Source organism: Cervus elaphus, chromosome 24 (assembly GCF_910594005.1).
Source record: "Cervus elaphus chromosome 24, mCerEla1.1, whole genome shotgun sequence".
Lineage (NCBI taxonomy): Eukaryota > Metazoa > Chordata > Mammalia > Artiodactyla > Cervidae > Cervus > Cervus elaphus.
The window spans coordinates 50,585,208-50,607,817 of NC_057838.1; the positions used below are offsets into that span (position 1 = coordinate 50,585,208).

A 22,610-nucleotide genomic window follows, 5' to 3' on the forward strand; every position below is an offset into this window, starting at 1 on the left:
AAGCACCCTCCACCAAACACAAGGAGCCTGGGAAGATGCATATACTTGATATGCCCAAAGCAGTATGATTATTTTAATGTATCTATTCTGGGCCAGGCTTCAGGGTACAGGGAAGCAATCATTCAGAGTATTCCCTTTTAGAAATGATACAAATGAACTCACTTTATAAAACAGAAACAGACTCACAGACTAGAGAATGAACAGATTTATGGCTGCCGGGGAGCAGGGAGGGAAGGATGAGGGGAAGGGACAGTTAGGGAGTTTGGGACGGACGTGTACACCCTGCTATATTTAAAATGGTTAACCAAAAACGACCCTCTGTATAGCACAGGGCACTCTGCTAAATGTTATTTGGCAGCCTGGATTGGAGGGGGGCATGCATATGTATGGCTGAGTCCCTTCAGGGTTCACCTGAAACTACCACAACATTGTTAATTGGCTATACTCCAATACAAAATAGAAAGTTCATTTTTTAAAAAAAGAACAAAGTATTACCTTTTATTTTAGCACCTGGACTCTAGTTGTTACTCATTATCAATATCATGTAAATGATTACTTACTTACAGTCATTGAAATACTACAAATTTTATAGAGCGGTTCAAATTCTGCTCCATAGCACTTTCCTAGACACGATTTTATTTGAAGCTCATGACAAATCAACAGGATAGCAGCATCTCCATTTTACAGACAAAGAAATTGAGGCGGCGAGAGAAGGAACAGCTTTGTCCAAATGAACAGGCCAGTGAGGGGCAAACCTAAATTTTAGGATTGAATTATCATTCCAAAATGCCAACCCTTACCAAAAAATTTCTTCCTAAACATTGATTTCACAATCAAAGGAAATCTAAGCATCGGAGAAAAGTTCTGGCATCAGAAGCTCCCTCTCAGAGGACTGTCAGGAGCATTACAAGAGACAATGCATGTACAATGCTTGGCAGATCCACAACTACCACCTGCTGGGTTTATTTTTCGTTTGTTTGTTTATATTCATAGAGAATTGGAAATTGTAATTCTTTTTCAGAAGTCTTGGAATTTTACCCGTCTGAAGCACTTTAGTGGGATGAGGACATCTTTCACCTGTACAACATAAAACAGAGAGGAACCAAAGCTTTAGGTTGATTGCCATTTGAAAAAAAAAAAAAAAGGAGGGTAGCCAGGTCGCCAAGTTCAGATGTGGCCCAAGACATTCGTTTCCTTTCCTGAATGATCTAGTTAATTGACGGTGTGTTAGTTAGCTGCTTGCATTCCTGAGACATCTGGCACTAAACCTGATAATCAGTAGTCAAATAAAAAAAAAAAAAAGAACTAGTGCCTGGCAGCCACCATTGGAGAGGTGCCTAAAAATAGAAATAATTCATTGAAACCTTATCAGAATGGTGCTCAAGGACGCCAAGCTGCTTGGGAAAACCCTGCAGAAAGTCAAGTAAGACCTCACAAATACAGATAAAAAAGACTCAGAAATAAGAGTCTGAACTGGGTTTCACTTTAGAAATTGTTGCTGTTCAGTCACTAAGTTGTGTCTGACTCTTTGCCAGCCCATGAACTGCAACACACTAGGTCCCTTTGTCCTCCAGTATCTCCCAGAGTTTGCTCAAATATATGTCCATTGAGTCGATAATGCTATCTAACCATCTTATCCTCTGCTGCCCCCTTCTTCTTTTGCCTTCAATCTTTCCCACCATCAAGGTCTTTTCCAATGACTTGGCTCTCCGCATAAGGTGGCCAAAGCATTGGAGCTTCAGCTTTAGCATCAGTCCTTCCAATGAATATTCAGAGTGGATTTCTTTTAGGACTGACTGCTTTGATCTTCTTGCAGCCCAAGGGACTCTCAAGAGCCTTCTCCAGCACCACAATTTGAAAGCCTCAATTCTTTGGTGCTCAGCTTCTGTATCAGCCTTTTTTATGGTTCAAGCCCCTTCACCACAAGGGTGGGGTCCATGAAGAGGTCTCTAGAGACAGAGGTTTTTATTTCATTATATGTGGCTCACACTGATGTGATTTTAAGAGTGCTCCTCACCAAACCCATTTGTATGATATGTAAGAGTTCTCTGTTAGAACCAAAAGATTGGTATCAAATGAATACTACATAAAATTGGTCGATAATATTCAGTTGATAGACACAGATTAAGCAGTTCCTCTCACTGCAATGCAATCTATAATACTTATGTGTCTAATCAATGCTTTAAGTAAGTTCCAGCTTACCTCAACTTTGGACAAACCCAGATGCCAAATAAGCGAGATCTACATTAATTAACTCTATGATTTTATATGCAGCAACCTAGGAATTTGCATGAACATAAAAATCACATAACTTAATACATATTCAGAGAACTCAAAGGACTGAGAAAAATAGAATCTGCTATATAAATGTATTCAGGCAAGTCAATGTATAGGTATGTTTAGGACTCCCACAAAACCCAAAGTAGGGGAATTCAATGCTAATATCTTTCTCAAAAGACAGCTAGGCAGTCCTAATAAAGAAACAATGGAAATGTTACTCAGCCATAAAAAAAAAATAGAATGAAATAATGCCATTTGCAGCAACAAGGATGGACCTGGAGACAGTCATACTAAGGGAGAAAGTCAAAGACAAATCTCATGGGATAGTGCTTATATGTGGAATCTAAAAAAAAAAAGAAAACAAAGTGATCTCCAAAATAGAAATAAGTTACAAATGTATAAACAAAATCACAGTTACCGGTAAGTAAGGGGGTCACTGGGATTGACACATACGCGCTACTGTATATAAAACAGATAACTAATAAGAACCTACTATACAGTGGAGGGAACTGTACTCAGTGCTCTGGAATGGCCTATGTGGGAAAAGAATCTAAAAAAGAGTGGATATATATGTGTATGGAAAACTGATTCACTTTGCTGTATGGCAGAAATTAACACAACATTGTAAATCAACTATACTTCAATAAAAAATAATAGATACCCCAAATACTGTGTGTTTTACTGTATCACATTTGGGTGCTTACTTGTTGCAAGTGAAAGATAGGAGGGTTAAAGCTTTATGGAAGTTCTCCAAATAGTCTTTTGTTTCTCTCACAAACCACAGGACTGCATTCCTCAAAAATATCACAGCTGGCCAGACAGTATTACCAAGATCAAGATGACAGAGGAAGAAGTGGATACTAGGGAAATGAGGAAAAGTCTCATATAAATAGGAGAAGGCAATGGCACCCCACTCCAGTACTCTTGCCTGGAAAATCCCATGGACGGAGGAGCCTGATGGGCTGCAGTCCACGGGGTAGCAAAGAGTCGGACACGACTGAGAGACATCACTTTCACTTTTCACTTTCATGCACTGGAGAAGGAAATGGCAACCCACTCCAGTATTCGTGCCTGGAGAATCCCAGGGACGGCGGAGCCTGGTGGGCTGCCGTCTATGGGGTCGGACACGACTGAAGTGACTTAGCAGCGGCAGCAGCAGCAGCTCATATAAATAAAACTAAGTTTCTTCTTTATTTCTTACCACATCATGGAAAAATAGTTGAATGGATTTCTACCAACTAAAAAGAGCTGTGCAAAACAGTTTGTCTTTACATTGAATCCCTGTGGTATACCAGACAAGTGCTTTGGGAGTACGGGTCAAACGTATGCTCAAGTAAGGCAGGTATTGGAATTTCCCCGAGTGGTCCAGTGGCTAAGACTCCACTTTCCTGATTCAGGGAGGCCCGGTTTCAATCCCTGGTCGAGGAACTAGATCCCACATGCTACAACTAAAGATCCCGTATACTGCAAATAAGACCCAGTGCAGCCAAATAAATACTAAAAAAAAAAAAAAAAAAAGGATAGGGCTCCTCTGGTGCTCCAGTGATTAAGAATCTGCCTTGCAATGCAGAGGACACCGGTTTGATCCCCAGTCCTGGAAGATCCCATGTGCTGGGGGCAACTAAGCCCATGCGTAACAAGTAATGAGCCCAAGTACAGCACTACCGAGCCCACACGCTACAACTACTGAAGTCCTCGCACCTAAAGCCCAAGCTTCACAACAAGACAAGCCACCACGATGAGAAGCCAGCACACCTCAACTAGAGAGTAGCCCCTGCTCTCCGCAACTAGAGAAAGCCTGGGCAGCAATGAAGATTTAGCACGTTCCATAACAAAAAATATTAACAGAAGACAGGTAAGCATCATCCAGAACACACAGAGAAACAAAAGCTCTGGGCTTCAGATAAGTGCACTTGTATCATATATATTAAGATGCTACAGACAAAGAAAACAAACAGGAGTTTTCATGTAAACCCTGAACTCAGAATTGCAAGCTTCTCATTTGGACAACTCAATTTAGCAGCACCACAGGTGAGTAACAATAGGATTCATCCAGCTCAAGACAGTTCCTCACTCCTCTGGGACAATGCCGAGATGGCCAAAGAGTCAAAACCTTTTGAGAGAAGCCGTAACAGATCTCTGAAATAAAACCAACGTTAATAGCTTTAACATCCTGCCCTAGGAAAGCGCGGGGACCATGGGAACAAGAGCATCCTGTGATTCACGGAGACACAGTCTCCTACAGCCTCCACCAGGGGAGCTTCCTTCATCTCTCAGATTTTCAAACCAGCTCCCACTGAAGTCTAGTTCAAAGGCATCTGCCCATGCTCTTAACCTTTGTTTACTTTTCTAGGTCTAAGTGAATGTACTATTAAATCAGTGCTTGTTTCACAAATCACTACAGTGCCTGGGAACACATTTCCCCTGGGTTCTTTAATTTCTAGGGGCTGAGGTGAGGTTGGAGTACATAGAAGCAGGGTGGATTTAAATTGCTCTACAGTGCTGGGCTGGTTTTTGCCCCACCAACAACACAAACCAGTCATAATTATACATACACCCCTCCCTTGGGAGCCTCCCTCCCTTCTCCACGTCCCACCCCTCGAGGTCATCACAGAGCACCAGGCGGGGCTCCCTATGTTATACAGTGACTTCTCACTATACATTTGACACATGGCAGTGTATATACGGTGATGCTATTTTCTCCATTCATCCCACTCTTTCCTTCCCCCACTGTGTCCGCAAGTCCGTTATCTCTATCTGCATTTTCATTCCTTCCCTGCAAACATCTAAGTCTTTAAGTCTTATCTTAGAATCCAGTCAACTAAACCCTGGTTGACCAGAGTCCTAGGGGACTTCTCAGGCATGGGATGATTTAGTTATTCTTACAGCCATCAGCTGGCAGAATAACCCCAGATAGCCCACATCGATTGAGATCGAAACCCTCTGGTTCCTCACACAAAGCTGGGTCTCTCAGTGTGAGCGCTGACATTTGGGCCAGATCAAACCGAGCTGTGAAGGGCTCTCTTGTGCACTGCAGTATTCTGAGCAGCATCCCTGGCTTCTATCCACTAGATTCCAGTAGCATCACTACCCCAATGGGACAAACTGAAGTGTGGCCAGGCATGGCTTCAGGTCCTCTGGGGGGAAAATCCCTTGCACCCTTCCCTCAAAGAACCACTGCCATGAAAAAAAGTTAACAAAGGATTGTTCAAATCTTAACTCTGTTCACTCACAGTATCCTCATCTAACCATACCATTCATTGGATTCCCTTTATAGCCTTTTCATAAAAGGGAAAAGGCAGAAGAAAAAAAGCAGTCATCAAATCTATAAAATAATTATAGGCACAGAGTCTAAGGGAATTTAGAATGAGATCAAAGGTTTTAATTATGGGCAAAAAGCGTAAGGACAAAATTTAAAGTTACGAGAAAATAACTTTTGGGTACCAGAAAAATTAAGAGAGGTTCTGAAGCACATATACATATATAATAACGGGTACCAATGATATACACTTCTTTCTCTACTCTCTCCAACAGAAAGGCAAAATTATCTGATTCAGTTTTACATAAAGAGTACAGACCCTGGAGATATCCTACTGCTGTTGAAATCCTGGCTCCAACATTTATTGGCTGATATGATGTTGAGTAATTTATACTGAAAGAAGTTCCATGCCTCACCTTGTACATCAGTAAAATGGATACAATAATACCTTGAGAGGGGTCCCAGTGAAGATTACACGAATTAAGTCTGTGATAAACACTAACTTTTATTAGTCGTGCTTGCATTCTATTTATGAAGCATCTTTTCAACTAGTTTACCTAGAGGAAAAAGAAGGAAAAGAAGAGAGTTGTCACTCACTTCTAACCTTGGGATGCAAGATGCTTTGTGTGTAGAGTTGTCCCAAGAGATCTAATTATTAATAGTTAAGGTATATACACCTACTTCAGGGAAATCAGAGCTTAAGAAAAATCAGACAACTGGATTCAGAGTAACAAAACTAGAATTCTTAGCTTAGTAGATTTCAAAGAGCTATGGGACCGTGGCCAACCACTTCGCTCTCAGACAGCCAATCTCTCTTCTGTCCTTTTAATGGGATCACTATAGAGTTCCTAGTGTTTCATCTGAGACTATGACAATCAGATTCGATGACTGGCCAAAACATCTAAGTTCTAAAGTAAATGGTAGAATCTAAACTATCATTTAGTGATGTACAAAGGCAAAGAACTTGGTGACTGTCCTTGAAGTGCAATGATTTAATTAAAGAAGATTTTCACATGTTTTTTTTTTTTCAAAGTTTCTTAATTATGTAACGCTTCACCAAATATAGTCCTCCATAATGTCCACTAAGAGGAAATCTGAATTATAGGCCATTTGCAGACAGGAGATGTAGTGAAAACATCTCATAGGGCATTAAATGCAACGTTGTACATCCACACATCTATTCCACAATTGCACCTGAACATTAACGATGACTCTGGCCTTCACTTAATGGTAGGTCTTGTGAAATCAATTAGCTGTTAAAATAGTTTAATTGGAACATATGTATTTTAATTCTTGCATTTGTATTTTTTAAAAAAGTCTCTTAATTAGCCGAAAACATTCCAAAATTACACTTCTAGGTAATGTAGTGAAAGAACTGAACTTATAACTGGATAAAACCAAGGATGTGGAAAATGTGAGAAGGATGATATTCAAACAGCAGCGACTGGAAAGGGATAAATTAAGAATCATATTAGTTTACTTCAATTATCCCCATAAGCAGTCTAGGGAAGAAGTTGTAAAAATCCATCACGAGTCCCTGACACAAATTCACTCAGTCTCTGACTCAAAAATAGTTCTTGGATTTTTTTTTTTTTTTCTGGGTGTTTGGTAGTGGGTTTAATATTTTTTTCCTTCCTTCCCTTCTCACTCCTTACTTTTCTCCTTCTCCTTCTTTTTGTCTCTCTGCACCCTTCCTTCTCCCTTCATTCTATGGGGTAGAGACATTCATTTCACCTTGGCCATAGGTCCAGTCTTTAAGGGAAAAAAAAAAAAAGAAAATTATCTATAGCCATTATAGAAAATGTGCTGTTCATCAAACAAAGAAAAACTATTTCTCAGGATGGCTAAAAAAACAAACAAACTGAAAAGGTGACTTTGCTGGTCACCATAAATAAAAAAGGGTGGTTTATACTGGTGTTGTGCTTTGTAGAAAAATGGGAGGAAAATGAAAGATGGAGGAAACTCCAGTTCTAAAACTCACAAATAGGAAATTCATACTCTTATAATTAACTATTTATCATTCTGAAATTATACAGATATATAAAGACACAATTCTTGTACTCTTTTCTCAATACTTTATCTACCTATTTTGATCTGTCTTCCCCTACCTCCCAATGAAAAAATAATGCTACCAGTAAAGCAAGAATTCAAAGGCCACCTCTTTTCAAAGCTTATGGTTACCTAACTACTTTGAGGGCAAGCTACAGTTCTGAGGATACATTCGCCATGCAAATGAAGAATGGCACCGCAGAATGAGCAAAATGAGTCAACACAAGCAGAGATACAGCAGAAGCAAGAAAAAAGTCATACATACAGATGCACTGAAATACAAAGAAACTAACCCTAGGAAGGAAATGCACAAGAAAAAGAGTCATGGTAGAATGAAAAAGAGCTAAACAATGCAAAAAAGCCTCTCTCTCCACCCATCATCTACTGAGATAAAATCATTTTGGTGGGAAACTTAATTTTTTTTTTTAATTGGCCATGCTGCTGCCTGTGGGGTCTTAGTTCCCCGACCAGGGATAGAACACCCACCCACCCACACCCCATGGAAGTAGAGTCCTAACCACTGGACTGCCAGGGAATTCCCAGTGGGAAACTTTATAATAACAATTTCAGATATAGATAGACCCTGATATTCTTGGCACTAACACTTTCCTTTAAGGCCTCTGAATGCACTGTACCTTTTAGGAAGTTTCAAGCCCTGATGCTTTTCCCAACTACAGGCATAAGCAGAGATACAGTTGAGAGTAATGTTAGACGCAGTGGAGTCCCAGGTTAGAACTGCCTCCTCAATGGATCAGCAGTCTGAGAATCTTCATGGTCAGTGTCCTTCACCATTTCAAAAGCCTTACGCTTCTGTAAATCCATCACCTTTTTCAGCTGAAGCTTAGGCAGTTACCTAGGCATGTGCTTTTCCAAAACCCAAATCATCAGTCTTGTGGTGGGATCCTAAAAAGCTTCCTGTAACTTAGTCCTATCCACTACAAATATCCTGAGCAACAAGTGAGGTCAAGACACTGAAGTGAGGGCTAGAGAAAGGTGGATGGTGGGACAGGGAGCAGAAGAACAAGACATGGACCTCCACCTACAAGACTGTAGTCCAGTATTCTCAGGTCTTACACTCCTTCGGGGGCTTCTCAGGTGACTCAGTAGTAAAGAATCCACTTGCCAAGAAGGAGATGCGGGTTTGATTCCTGGGTCGGGAGGATTCCCTTGAGAAGGAAATGGCAACCCAGTCCAATATCCTTGCCCGGAAAATTCCATGGACAGAGGAGCCTGATGGGCTACAGTCCAAGGGGTCGCAAAAAGAGTCGGACACGACTTAGTGACTAAACAACAACACTCCCTAATGCCGGTTTCTAATCACTTCTTCACTACCAGGTTATCAGCGTGCGCCTTTCCAGTCAAGACTCGAGACAGCCTGAACATGTTTGCCCTGAATTCACCTAAGTACTTGCACAACCAACCCACAATGGGAGTCACCCGCAAGAGATGCACCTGATGAGTAAGCAGAGGCTCCCAGTCCTCAGTGAATTCACGGTACAAAGTCAGAAGAAACCGACTGAAACCACAGCATGACGGGGAGATGGAGTGATAAAAGCAGTGGGTTAGAGGAAGGACAAATCACAGCTCCTTTGGTGGGGGGAGACCCAGGGAAGTGGAGAAAAAGCCTTCCTTGCCAGCCCTGGATGAGTCATCAAGAACTCCTCCTGCCTTCTTCACGTCTATAAATAATCCCAGGTGCTGCCATTTCATTTAATTACTAAGCCTCTCCAGATGGAGAAAAATAATTAAGCAGTCTGCACCACTGAGTGATATAAAGAATGGGTTAGTAACTCGGGAAACATTTGAGTTTTGAAGTTTGCTTTCAACTATGAAGGAAGGACAGAGTGCTGCTGCTAAGTCGCTTCAGTCGTGTCCAATTCTGTGCGACCCCATAGACGGCAGCCCACCAGGCTCCGCCATCCCTGGGATTCTCCAGGCAAGAACACTGGAGTGGGTTGCCATGTCCTTCTCCAATGCATGAAAGTGAAAAGTGAAAGTGAAGTCGCTCAGTTGTGTCTGACTTTTTATGACCCCATGGACTGCAGCCTACCAGGCTCCTCCATCCATGGGATTTTCCAGGCAAGAGTACTGGAGTGGGGTGCCATTGTCTTCTCCTAGGACAGAGTGAGGAAGGTCCAAATGCATGAGCAACTGACCTTAGCAAAAATCCAATGACAGCAGTCAGTCTGTGGATAGAAATTTGAATAGGAAAAAAAAAATACTTGTGCAAAGGGGCTCAATGCTCCTGGAAGAAGTAGAAGCTAGTATTAAATGAAAAAAGCTTCAATGGAGTTGCTGAAGACAGGTTGTCAAAAAGAAATACTATAAGACAACCTATAAATACCTCAACTTATTTCTTAAATGTATAAGAAACATGCTATTGATTGGGCCCCTGGATGCAGACATGATAAAAATTTTCTTTGTGTCTGATGCAAAGATTCAGAAGTGATTATACCCAACAAGGTCTAACAAAGAAGCTGAAAAGAAAACCACCTGAGAAAAGTTTCTAAATGTAGATGCTTTTAAAGAATCATGCATTTATAATTCTGAAGTTCAATAGAATCAGGAAATATAAATAAAATTTCTGGCATTTAAATAACAATGGTAACTGGGTAGCAATACAAACGAGATTCCTTTGCCATCACATATTCAAAGATAATCATGTCCTTCCTCAAGAGAAAAAAAAAAAAAAACCCCACAAAAATCAAACCTATAAAATCAAAATTTTACAAGCGTGGGAATCCCAAACTTCTATAAGTAACAGATTGAAAGTCATTAAGATGGTTGCATGGTTCAAGGCATTTTGATGCTCATAGGGATAATGGAGGAAACAGTTCAAAGAGAAATGATGAAGAAACAGATTGCAAGACAGAAAAATCAAACTAGAACCCAATTTCAAGGGCAATGATAGAAGATCCTTGATCTAAAAAAAATACAGGTCAAGTTAAACATAAGGTCACTCTGGGAATTGAGTAGTCTCTGCTCTATACAGAGAGTCCCTAACTTATAATTTTGACTTGATGATGCTGTGAAAGTGATACACATTATTTCGAATTTTGGTCTTTTCCCAAGCTAGGAAGATGGTAAGATAAACTGTCTTCTGATGATAGGCAAGGCAGTGAGCCACAGCTTCCTGTCAGTCACGTGGTCACAGGGTAAATAACCAATACATATACAACCTTTCTGTATCAGATGACCCTTCCTTTTTTCCCTCTCAGTATTCAGTAAATTCCATGAGACAATGAAAACTTCAGGCTGTGCTATACTTTTTGTTAACAATAACAGGCTTTGTGTTAGATAAACGGGTTCAACCACTGGCTAATGTAAATATTCTAAGCACATTTAAGGTAGGCTGGGCCAAGATATGATGGTTTGACATTCAGTAAGTTAGGTGTATTAAACGCACTTTCAACTTGCTACGTTTTAAATTTACAATGTTTACCAGGAGGAAACCTCAACTTGTCAAGGAAGATTTGTAACTTTATATCAAAATTAATTAAACCTTTTTGAGTTATTTTCAAAACAAAGTATCATCAACAAATTGCCTAATCAGTCCACTGTCATTCTAACTGTCCTATAAACACAGGCTTTCATCCTTCTTCTTTAAAGAGCGTGTTATCCAAATGCGAGAATACATTAAAAGCGCATTTTGATGACTTTTGGCTTTTTACATTTCTACAGGACTCCAAAACAGGCTAACAGAGAAGATTCTATTTTAACAAACAGAAAATACTCATTTTTTGTACTAATAAATTAGCTAAACAAGCATCTATTTATTCTCTTAGTGATTTAACAAGTATCTTCATCCCTCGCCTATTTCTTATTTTACCCTATTTTATTTAGAAAATCCTTTTAAATCAAACTTGACCCTTCCTTTCTCCTTTATCTTCCAGAGGGCCATTAGCCCAAAGGTGTGTGAACTGGAAAAGGGTATTCTTTCTCCAGATGCATTTAGTGACATGTGTTGGAAAACTCTAACATTCCACTCAGCAGTAGTTATCTATGAAATGAATGTGCCTTTTAGCACTGTGTGGGCCCCAAAGCGTAAACCCTGGTGGGGCTGCCATGATTTGCTCTGCTCTGTACCTGGAGGCGATCCTGCCTTTACTGGTGTTCACACAAAGCATTCAGGGGAAACCTGGATCACTACATTTCAACAGTGAGACTGACCTTCAATTCTGTCCGCAACCAAAGGATGTCAGGCACTATTCAAGGTTACTGGGGCCCAGGTCGGGGTCATGAAATCAAGGTCATGCTGACAGTGAAGTCATGGAAAGTGCTTAGAGAATGGGTTATCATCATGGAAATCCACACCCCCTCCAAAGGAGACAGTCACTACTCAGATCTCCATTGTTACAGCATCATCAGGAAATCTTATATGAAATATTCCACGTTTAACTGAAGAAAATAATTGTAAGCATGATGGAGCATCCGTCATTATGTTTATGAGCTACAACAGGACCACCGGCACTCAGCCAACATGTTCCCTGGTCGACCATGTGTCTGTTAGGTGTGTGTGTGCTTTGGCATTTTGGAAACCTAAGAACCTCATCATACCTAACTATAGCAAAGGCAGTAAGACAGCCAAAACTCCTTGGAGTAACAGGCAGATGATCAGGGGGAAAAAAAGAAACACAGATAATGAAAAACTGAAATTGTTGGGAAAATTATTTTAGTGTGTAGAGCAAGCTGGCATCAAAGCCACAGCATCTACATAGAACTTAGCCTTGCCTAGACATGCACTTGTAGGTCATTCATATCCTGTGATTCTCAACAATGAATCTGAGCATTTATGGGCACCAGAGCAGCGTACAGCCAATTCATAAGTAGGAGACCTTCTCCTCTCACCTCTTTCGAGCCATTATCACATAGGACTATGACCCACTTCTAGTGGGCAGGAGGTGACTACACTTACCACATCTATTTAATGTAGTAAGTGATACCATACATGTCATCAAATCATTCCCGAGAGAATGATAAATACTTCTTTAAGACCAAAATGGAAGGTACTAGGTTTGAATTTGGAAATGTACATCAAGATTTCTTTACCTGGGGGAGAAATACCAAAGTCCCAAATCAAGCATTCTTATTAGAAAGATTCAAAACACAAAGATCTCAAAATACAGGTTCTAAAAAGACTGCCAAATTAAAATAGCAATGATATCATCTTCTTTCCACTGCAATGACATAGTGTGAACTCAGATGTATAAATGTGCATGTGAACTTACAAGAAAAACAAAGAAAGTAGCTTCATGCAGCTGCTATCTAAAAAAAAGAAAAACAACTATTCTATTTTTTATTAACTGCCCTCTATTTTGTGTCCACAGGATAGCAAGCCAAAACTGAGAGGACTAACCAGATGAAATACACATTATATTTCTATGTATGTGAACAAGCACTTGTGTCCTGGAAATACTTTAAAAATCCAAAGCATAGATTTCACACTGAGGTCTTTTGCTGGTTTCTACACCAATGTGCCTCTCCTGCCCATACTCTAATTGGTCTTATATTTAAGAAGACTTTCTAGAGCTGGAAAAATAGAAGCCTTTTGGGTAGAGCATGCTGTGAAATAGACTTTCCAGTACTCATAAATAACATTTAAAAATTTTATTTTCCTTTAAAAAAAGGTGACCTATAAAGTATTAATAGAACCAGGTTGGATGAGGCATGGGTGGGCATGACAGAAAAGGAGGAAAGGGTAGGTATGAAGGCAGGGCTGCCGGAGTAGAGATCCAGCAATATGAAAAACAGTGTGCTAAGAGGAGCGTGATAAAAAGTAAGTAAAACTATGTAAGTGCTTCCCAGGTGGCCCCAGTGATAAAGAATCTGCCTGCCGATGCAAGAGATGCAAGTGACACAGGTTTGATCCCTGGGTCAGGAAGATCCCTGAGGAGGAAATGGCAACCCACTCCCGTTTTCTAGCCTGGAGAATTCCACGGACAGAGAAGTCTGATGGGCTACAATTCAAGGGGCTGCAAAGAGTTGAACATGACTGAGAGCACGCTCACAAATACACAAGTACAAACAGTCTGAGAAGTTCAAGCAACCCCAGTAATGCCAACCACAAATCTATCACACTTTAGATACACAAGGGGTTATGACAGAACCCAACTGAATTGCTAGCAGGGCTGTGCCCAGAACAGACTTCTGTTTATGCAGAGAAGACACATACACCATGGGGTCTCCACCTCATAGAAACAGAAGTGGCTGGATATGGGTACATATTTTCTTTGGCATTTACCAAATGTCTACGATGTGCCAAAACCCACACTAGGGACTTCATTTAACGACTACAGTCTTGATGATGCAGAAGTTGCCATCCTCATTTCACAGATAACAATGCTGTGGTTGAAAAGTTTAGAAATTCCCTAGCAGTCCAGGGGTAGGCCTCAGTGCTTTCAATGCCTATTGTATAGGTTTGATCCCTGGTCAGAGAACTAAGATGCTGTGAGCCACATGGTGTGGTCAAAAAATAAAATAAAACAAAAAGTTTAAACAACTACATCACCATTATGCAGTTAAGTGGAAAAGATGAGATTCAAATGCACGTATTTTTGACTCTACTGAGTAAGCTTTTAGAACACTACGCTCTTCTGTGGTTCATGAAAATAATCAGGGGAAGAAATGCCTGGGCAAACAGTAGGAACAATGAGGAGATTATCATAATATACAATGTAAACAAAATATTTCAAAATATTTCAGTATCACCCACAATGAGAAACACATTTAGTATAATGACCCAATTGCTTGCATGTCTGTGTATGAGCAATGAAAAAACAAGTTCAAAGAAATTATTTACCCTTACTATGTGTGGTACACTTGAATACTTTCTGTTCTGTATTATTCTATTTATTTTAAAAATGCTGGTCAAGACTCACTGAAATGATTTCATGGCTCAGTACTAGGTCAGAAACCTTAGTATGAAAATTAGTGTCATAACCAATGCTGTAGAACGCCACTCTTATTGTTTCTGAAGTTTGGATAGGATATTAGGCTTTTCAATTGTTCAAAAATCACATCCCCTTTGAGCCTTTATCCAAGAAAAGAAAGGGAGAGGGGTATTAAGAGAGAGACAAACAGTAAAGAGAATTGTGCATTCTGTGTCACTCACTAAAAAGGGCAGTGAAATTAACACGCTCCACACAAGAGTGGCTCCATCTCAATGACAAAGAAGCTTGCCTCAAAAGGCGGAGGTTAAAGACACATATTGAAGAAGGTTCTGATGTCTTTAATGTTCCTTTGAGTTGTCAGAAAGACATAATTTCCCCATGATGACTCATTGGTAAAAGGAAGACTTGTAAGTGGTCTTTAGGCAAATTGCAAGACTGAAAGACAAGCCATACACCTCCTACTCAGATTACCTTCCCACACAAAAAAAGCACCAGGTCTCCTCCAGGCTACTTGGTTAAGACACCCACTGATCAACACTAAGAAGCCTGGACAGTATTATCTATGGGAGGATGCAACGGTTTCACTTCTAGATATGGAACCAACACATGAGCCAGGAAAACTCCTTAATACAAATACAACAAAAAAGAGAAAGAGAGTCTGGGAGATCATAAACATACTAACGTGGAAACAGTCTCAATAAAAATTTTAGTTACCATGGGGATTTCTGGAGGGGAACGAGGGGGTAGAAATGAAGTCTCTTTAGAGAAATGACTGATGCGATTTATTAATCTACTTGCAAGTAATGTCAAATTTTAAAGTTGCTCCAAAGAAAACCACTTTTTTTTTTAAAACATCAGCCTCTTAATATGCTGAAGGAACCTGTTCAAAACGCTTCAGGAGTGAAGTAACTTAGATGATAAATGTGTTCTTCAATCTGTGCACCAGTCAAGTAGCAATAAAATCAGAATAATTCATGCAAAATTTTTCATTATGTTTCTAAACATACTTATTTACATTTTAAATCACACATTAGACAATATGAAATATCTTTCATTTAGACAGGTGTGAACTAGAAAACAGATGTATTCATTAAACATGGAACAATTCGGTGAATTAAAAAAAAAATACTCAAAGAACTCTGGTTGAAGTATTTGAGCCATTGTTAACTTACTTGAAAAAATATAGCCATAGCTCCGATTATTCTGTTTTCAGAAATGGCGGTTTGAAAGCTGTCAAAATCATCTGGATTGTAAAAGAAAATCTGCATCTGTAAAAAGAACAATAAAAAACATATTAGGAGAATATACCAGGAAAACCTATGCAGAAGTAGAGAGAATAGTACAGTGTACTCAGATTCCCCAACATAATAAGATTTTGACCAATGTATTCATCTATCCATATTTCTCTTTGCTAAAGTATTTGACAGCAAACCCTAGACATTTTATCATTCTACCCCAACATACTTCAGTAGATATCAATAAAATACATGTCTTTTCACATAACTACGATGACTTTAGGTCACACACAAAAATAACACCCAACATCTTATTACCTAATACTCATGTCATGGTGAACGGTCTCTACTAGGAAGCCAGATTTTAATGGAGTTAAAACACGCTAAGGTAGAAAACCAAGGCTGTGAGATTCAGTTCACATGTTAAAATTTTAAAGGCTTAAATGGACATGTCTTTAGAGACAAGTATCATTTTGATGATAAGAATTTGATGGGGGCTCTCAGCTTTAAGAAATAGCCAATATGGGCTATTTTAGTCAATCCACAAAAATTTAACGGCAATGATGATAATAATATTCTTGATTTTACAGTTCGCAAAAAGCCATCCCATTTCTGATCTCACTTAATCCATCTAACAATCCCCGTGAAGGCTGGGCAGAAATGACTACACTCAAGTTACACGTGAAGAAAGTGCTTCATAAACTTGATGCTCACTTGGTTAAGACAAAAACATCAGTGAAGAGTGCAAAATCCTGGTGTTCTCATCCCCACCTTGAATACCTTCTCTGACCTTTGACAAGGGCTTATCATCCTTTAAGGTAAATCAACTTAAAATCATTATACAATTTGAATGCCTGGACATTCCTTGATATCTAATACAATTCAGAGAACAAAAACAGATCACAGAGTATTCTTGAGAGATTATGTATGAGATAAGAATAAAAGACTTGGGGCCCTAATTCCAGCTTCCTCATTTACTTGCATGTGAGATCCCAGGCAAGTAAACTAATTTCTAAGCATTATTCCTTATGTATAGATGAGAGTGGGGATTAAACATGTCAGTATAGGACACAGAGTGTGCACTATGCCTGGACCTTAGAGGTCCACAAAGCACCATCACCATCACATTAACACCTGGCAGGCATCTTAAGATTTCTAACAGAAGTATAATTCCACTGAATCTTCTTGAATCACTCCTACCCCTTACAGAAAATCAAAACTCCTGCTATCATTGGTTCTCGTCTATGACCTTTATTTTTCCACTTTCCCAAATGACATGATGCTATTTTCTGAACAACCACACCCCAGATGGAATATGGAGACTTGATGTTAAATGATAACTACCCAGTGGGAAAGGGGAAGTCAGACAGGCTAGCTGAAATACAGGTCAAACGCGAAGAGTCCTGCTGACTGAATTCACCCACACGTTATGAACAAGCCGACATTTTTTTCCCCTGAAGGGTGTGATCAGGGAGCCCAAATCAGGACACTTCCTAGGAAAAGTCAGACACCCAAGTGGACTGGAGAATGGTAGATTCTTTTGGAGATTATACTTTCTTATGCAGAATTGTTCTCCTTAGATTGTGAATTTCCATTGACGCTAGCACCACCCACTTACAAATGTGTTACCTTTATGTCTGGACAGCTACAGACATCATGAATTTACTCTGAGAAAAATGAATTCAATGAGATGCAGATTAAAATAGTTTAATACTGGGTGAATTGCTCTGGGGACAATGAGACTAACCCAGGAAAGAAACTCTGCATAGGTATATTCAGAAAATTACACTTCACTTCCCTTTTAAAACCCAGACCCTCAGATGAAGTTCACACAAGGTTTTCTTATTCTTCAGTCCAGGAGCAGGGGCGGCATTGTTTAATGCATCACCTGAATAGTGTGTGATACAAAATACTTTCAGACCTCTTCAAGGGCGTTTTCATTTACAACTGGGTGAGAAAATTCATTTTTAGAAAACGTCTTTGAATCATGGCTCCACCCATCAGGATAATAAAATGTCTCATAAAGAGAACAGCAGCCATAGGTCTGAAATATCAATTTTCCTTGCCATCAGTATCTCTCTCAAGTCGCAGTCTACTGAATTTTGTTAACTTTTAAAGATATCTTAAATGTGAAAGTAAGTAGATGGAGTTTTGCTGAGGGATTGGACTTCAAATTATTTTGTTGTTACCGCTGATGAGACAAATCCAGGCATAGTCTGGAAACTTATTTTACAAAAACATTTTGGGAACGGTCCTGGTAGCTACTGAGCATTTTGGGTAGCCCATCCATTTTCTACATCTGCTTGCAAGTGCCATGTTCGGAGCATTCCTTCAGCTTTCCCCAAAGTGTGTTCTTTCTAATCATAAGAACTAAAGTGAAGCTGACTGCATAGAAATCCTCCTTCTGAAGAAACATGGTGAACAGAAGCTGAAGAAAAGACCTGAGAAACTGGGCAATAAAGAAATCTATTAAGTGTTCCCTATATCCTTTACCCGGACCACCAATTATTTATATCTTACCTTATTTGCATGTTTCCTCTCTCCCCACAAACATTACCCCTGAATCATTTAATAGTAAGTGAGAGAAAATATGCCTCTTTACCAATACATACGTTAAGTGTACTGTTTCTAAGAATAAGAATATTCTTTTATATATCCACAGTAAAATTATTAAAATTAGCAAGTTTTACTTTGATATAATACTATTAATCATTTTCACAGTCCATTTTCAACTTTTGGCAAGTGCCCAAATAAAGTCCATTATAGATCATTATTTGTATCTTGGTCCAGGAATCTAAAAGAGGATCAAACTTTGCATTCAGTTGCCACGTCTCTTTATAATGACCCCTCCGACCCCCAACTTTCATTTGGGACAGTTACTCAGCCTTTTTCTTTTTTTTTTGGTAGTTTGAAGGGTGCAGGCCAGTTATTAAGTAGAAATAGGGTCAGTTTCGTGGTTTTGCATAATTAGATTCAGGTTGAGTCATATGTAAATGTACCACAATAAAGCATAAGGTAGTAAATGGTTCAGGGTCATGTGAGGCATACATTAAATGAATATAGAATAACACAGGGCATGGACCAGGTAAGGGGAGATTTTGCCGAAGTTGGACTTCCTATTTTCTAATGTTGTAGCGGTTTGTTTAAGTCAGCTCTCATATGCCTGTTGTAATGGCAGCAAGAGGAAATGATTCCAATGCAAGAGTGGGAAACCCAACAGAACTTTCCCTGGTGGTTCAGAAAGCTCTACATTTTAATTTCCTCTCAGAACACATATTTCTCCAATGTGCTCTCCTCCCACATATATGAACCAAGAAAAATTCATGATGAATTAAGGAAATGACATGCAGACAGCCCAGAGGATAGGCAATACACTGGTAGATTCATCAGACACTTCCAGGATACTGTTGTTCATCCTTAACAGAAGAACACATAGGAAAAGCTACAGGAAAAGAACAAATGAGACGTAAACACGATGAGGTAAAGATGGTGACGGAAAGAGCAACAGCAGAATAAAAACTCACGGAGGAGGCAGTACGTAACAGGACTGAAGAGGTGAAATGTATTTTTCTGATCGTGTTTGGGGCTACCAAGTAGCCAGCCAGCTGAGAACACAGTAGTGGACAAAAAAGTCACCCAAGGATAAAAATGTGCAGTAAAGACAAAGAAAAAAATCCAAACACAGTTAATGATCTGCTGGTTCTACTTGTTGGATGATTTGCAAGTGATTATGTCACAAAGTTTAGGATAACAAGTTCTTACTCTATTTTTAGATTATGCTGTACCTTAATGACTGAAGAGCCAGATCACACACATTCAATGATTCCTTCATTCTGTCACTACCATCAGACAGCAAGACTGATGAGGGCAGGAAGGCTACCTGCTTAGTTAAAGACTTTGTCTTGAACAGTGTTGTTCTTGTAAATTCCATTAACTCATTTGTGGAATGAATAAAATGAGTGGGGACTCTAGATGACTGGAAGCAAGGACAGTCGAATGATAAAGTCACAATCATTACATTGAGGGTCTTGTTATTTCCAGGAAAACAATTATACAGTGACATGAATAGCAAAGAGAGATAAGGATATTAAGAGAATGAATGGACTTAAAACTGCTGGAGAAAATGTTCAAGAAGGTGCAATATAACCCACAATCATTATGAAATGACTAAGTGGAACCAGGTACGGTTCTGCTAAACACCGGCAACATTCCTTTCTCTTTAATCTGCAAGGAATTTCAAACTGTTTTCTACCTAAGCAACTCTAGCCTGAAATTTTAATGATCCAACAAAAGAAAATCTAGTCGCCTAAATCGTGAGAAAAATTATAAACACCCACTATGTACACTATATATAAGGAATACTCTGAATTCAGAACTATGATATAGGTATTTTCATTTGTATCAATCAACAGTCTTTACTCCCAGTAACTTTTTTTTAAAGCGTCATGATTATATTTTTATCCCCTGTGAGGGTTAATTTTAATGTGTTGACTTTGCCCTAGCTATGCTGCCTACTTGTTTGGTCCAACAGTATTCCACATGTTGCTGTGAAGGTCTTGTTTTAAATGTGATTGCTAAAAAATAAATAAATAAATAAATGTGATTGCTGTTTACATCACGAGACTCTCCATATGGTGGGAGCCACATCCAATCACTTGAAACCTGGAGGAAGAGGTAGGAATTCTGCCTCTAGATTGCAACAGAGAAATTCTGCCCGAGTTTCCAGCCTTCAGTCTTCAGCCTGCAACGTCAACTCTTCAACAAGGCTGAAATTTCCAGCCTGCTCTGCATATTTCATACTTGCCCAACCCCAAAATAGAGGCACAACCACTTCCTTAAAACCTCAGTCTCAAAAAAAAAACAAAAACAAAACCTCAGTCCCTCTCACATTGGTCTCATTTCTCTGGTGAACTCTAATACAACCCTAAATGTCACTACTGATCTTAAGCAAAATGTATCCCAATATATCTATATGTCTCTGTGCTTCACCTTAGAAAACTGTTCTGTAACTTCATTCTTTTTTGAGTTTCTTTGAGCTCTGAGCTTTATCCTCTTCATTTATCTCTTTCTAACAAGGTTCTCCCCTGGAGAATGGAGGCCCTATTACAACCCAGTTCACACTCCTGCGACCTACAGAAAAACATCCTTGAAACTGACAGACAACACAACTGGGTGATATAAAATGAAGACCAAACGACATGGGCCACAGAATCAGACCTGATTTGTATACAGAAGACGCCTGAGGTCTCCAAGGCTCACTGTCCCCTTCTGTCAAACAGAGGTAATGCATACCTCATGGGATGGTTGTGATAAAGAAACACTACTGCATGCTTGGGAAAAGTAAGAAGAAACTCCAGAGCCCTCAGTTTTTATTACTATGTATCTTTATTACTTTCTTCAGACCAGGAGAGAGATGCAAATTCAGGTGAAAATAAATTGTTTCCAGGGACCAGCCAACAATCCCAATGAGTGATGCCACAAGGCATAGCAAAGAAACCTGTGTGTGGGCTTCACACAGCCTTCATTCCAAGAATATTTTTAGAAGAAACTTGACCCAAAGAATAGATGGCATTCAACATCTTTACAGGCAAGGCAGCATTTAAATAAACATTCTGAAGCATTTGCTTTATAAAATATCATTAACCATGGAGTGCGCCAATCCTTAATTATTTCCCCTTTTTCCCCTGCCCTGTAATATGGAATTATCTTCAACTGTAAACAGCAGGAATACAGATTTTTGGAGAAGAAGAACCCCACGTGCACCGTAGCGCCATGACTCCTATACAGTTGGGTATCAAGGTATTTTAGGGAATCCCTTTCAAAAGTCTCTTGTGTGTAACTTGTTTATGCTATTTATTAGTTGTTTTTTTTTTTTTTTTTTAATTTCTGCATCTGATTAGTCAAATACACATTTAACTTTTTCAGCTGCTTCCTGGTAGGGAAAAGTTCAGGCTCTTGCTTCCATCAGTGAAGGATTTCCTACGTGTGATTCGTGAGCTATTTCTTAAAAGTTCAGCATTAAGTTTGGACACAAATGAGGTAGGTTAAGCATCTGGCTACAGTTGGTCCCTTATCATGGACTCCAGAAAGAGGGAGTAAGTTGTAGCTCTCCCATTTTACAGCTGTGTGACCCAGATGAAGTTAGTCACCCTCTCTGAGCCTTGGCAGCTTAGCAGGAAACTGAGGATCGGAAACAGGTCATTGGGCTACATTGAGGATTAAATAAAATAAGTAAAGTGCTTCCTACAATAGCTGACATATGATAGGCCCCCTAATGAATTGTTTTTAAAGACATCATTTAATGTCTTTAAAAAGTAGTTAATGGACGGGAAAAGGAAAGGTAAAAACCCAAATACATTAGTGCACGGGTTGTTTTCAATAACCCCAAATTGGGCATTACCCGGATGCCAGTCAATAATGGACGACCTAACAGAACACACAACAAAGAGTATGAACGCACCTCACAAACACAAACCATGCTGAGACAAAGAAACCTGATTTTTTTTCTTTTAACAGAAAGGATACACTCTGTGATCCTGCTGCAATGAAGTACAAAATCAGGAAAAACTCTTGCAGTTACAAGCCAACACCTGGCGGGTGGTAACTGGAAGAGGGGTCCTGGGGAGAAGCCGGTGAGAAAGTGTTTTTTCTTGATCTGCGGCCTGGTTCAAAGAGCGTGAAAATTCATTCAGCTGCACACTGATCATCTGTGAATTTCTCTCTCTATATATATATATTTCTCTAATAAAGAAATAAAATTAGGGACCTCCCCGGGCAGGGCGGGTCCAGTGGTTAAGACTTCACCTTCCAATGCAGGGGGTGCAGGATCGATCCCTGGTTGGGAAGCTAAGATCCCACAAACCTTGCGACCAAAAAACCAAAACATAAAACAGAAGT

The 22,610-nt window shown here is 39.5% G+C and overlaps 1 protein-coding gene across 3 annotated transcripts in view; it reads right to left on the bottom strand.

Moving 5' to 3' along the window:
* Nucleotides 1–22,610, bottom strand: part of PTPRG (protein tyrosine phosphatase receptor type G) — a 747,715-nt gene that overhangs the window by 217,164 nt on the left and 507,941 nt on the right. For all 3 annotated transcript variants that reach the window (XM_043885370.1, XM_043885371.1, XM_043885369.1), the window contains exon 5: nucleotides 15,651–15,746. In XM_043885370.1, coding sequence (XP_043741305.1) covers nucleotides 15,651–15,746 — 96 coding nt within the window. The remainder of the gene's footprint in view (nucleotides 1–15,650; nucleotides 15,747–22,610) is intronic.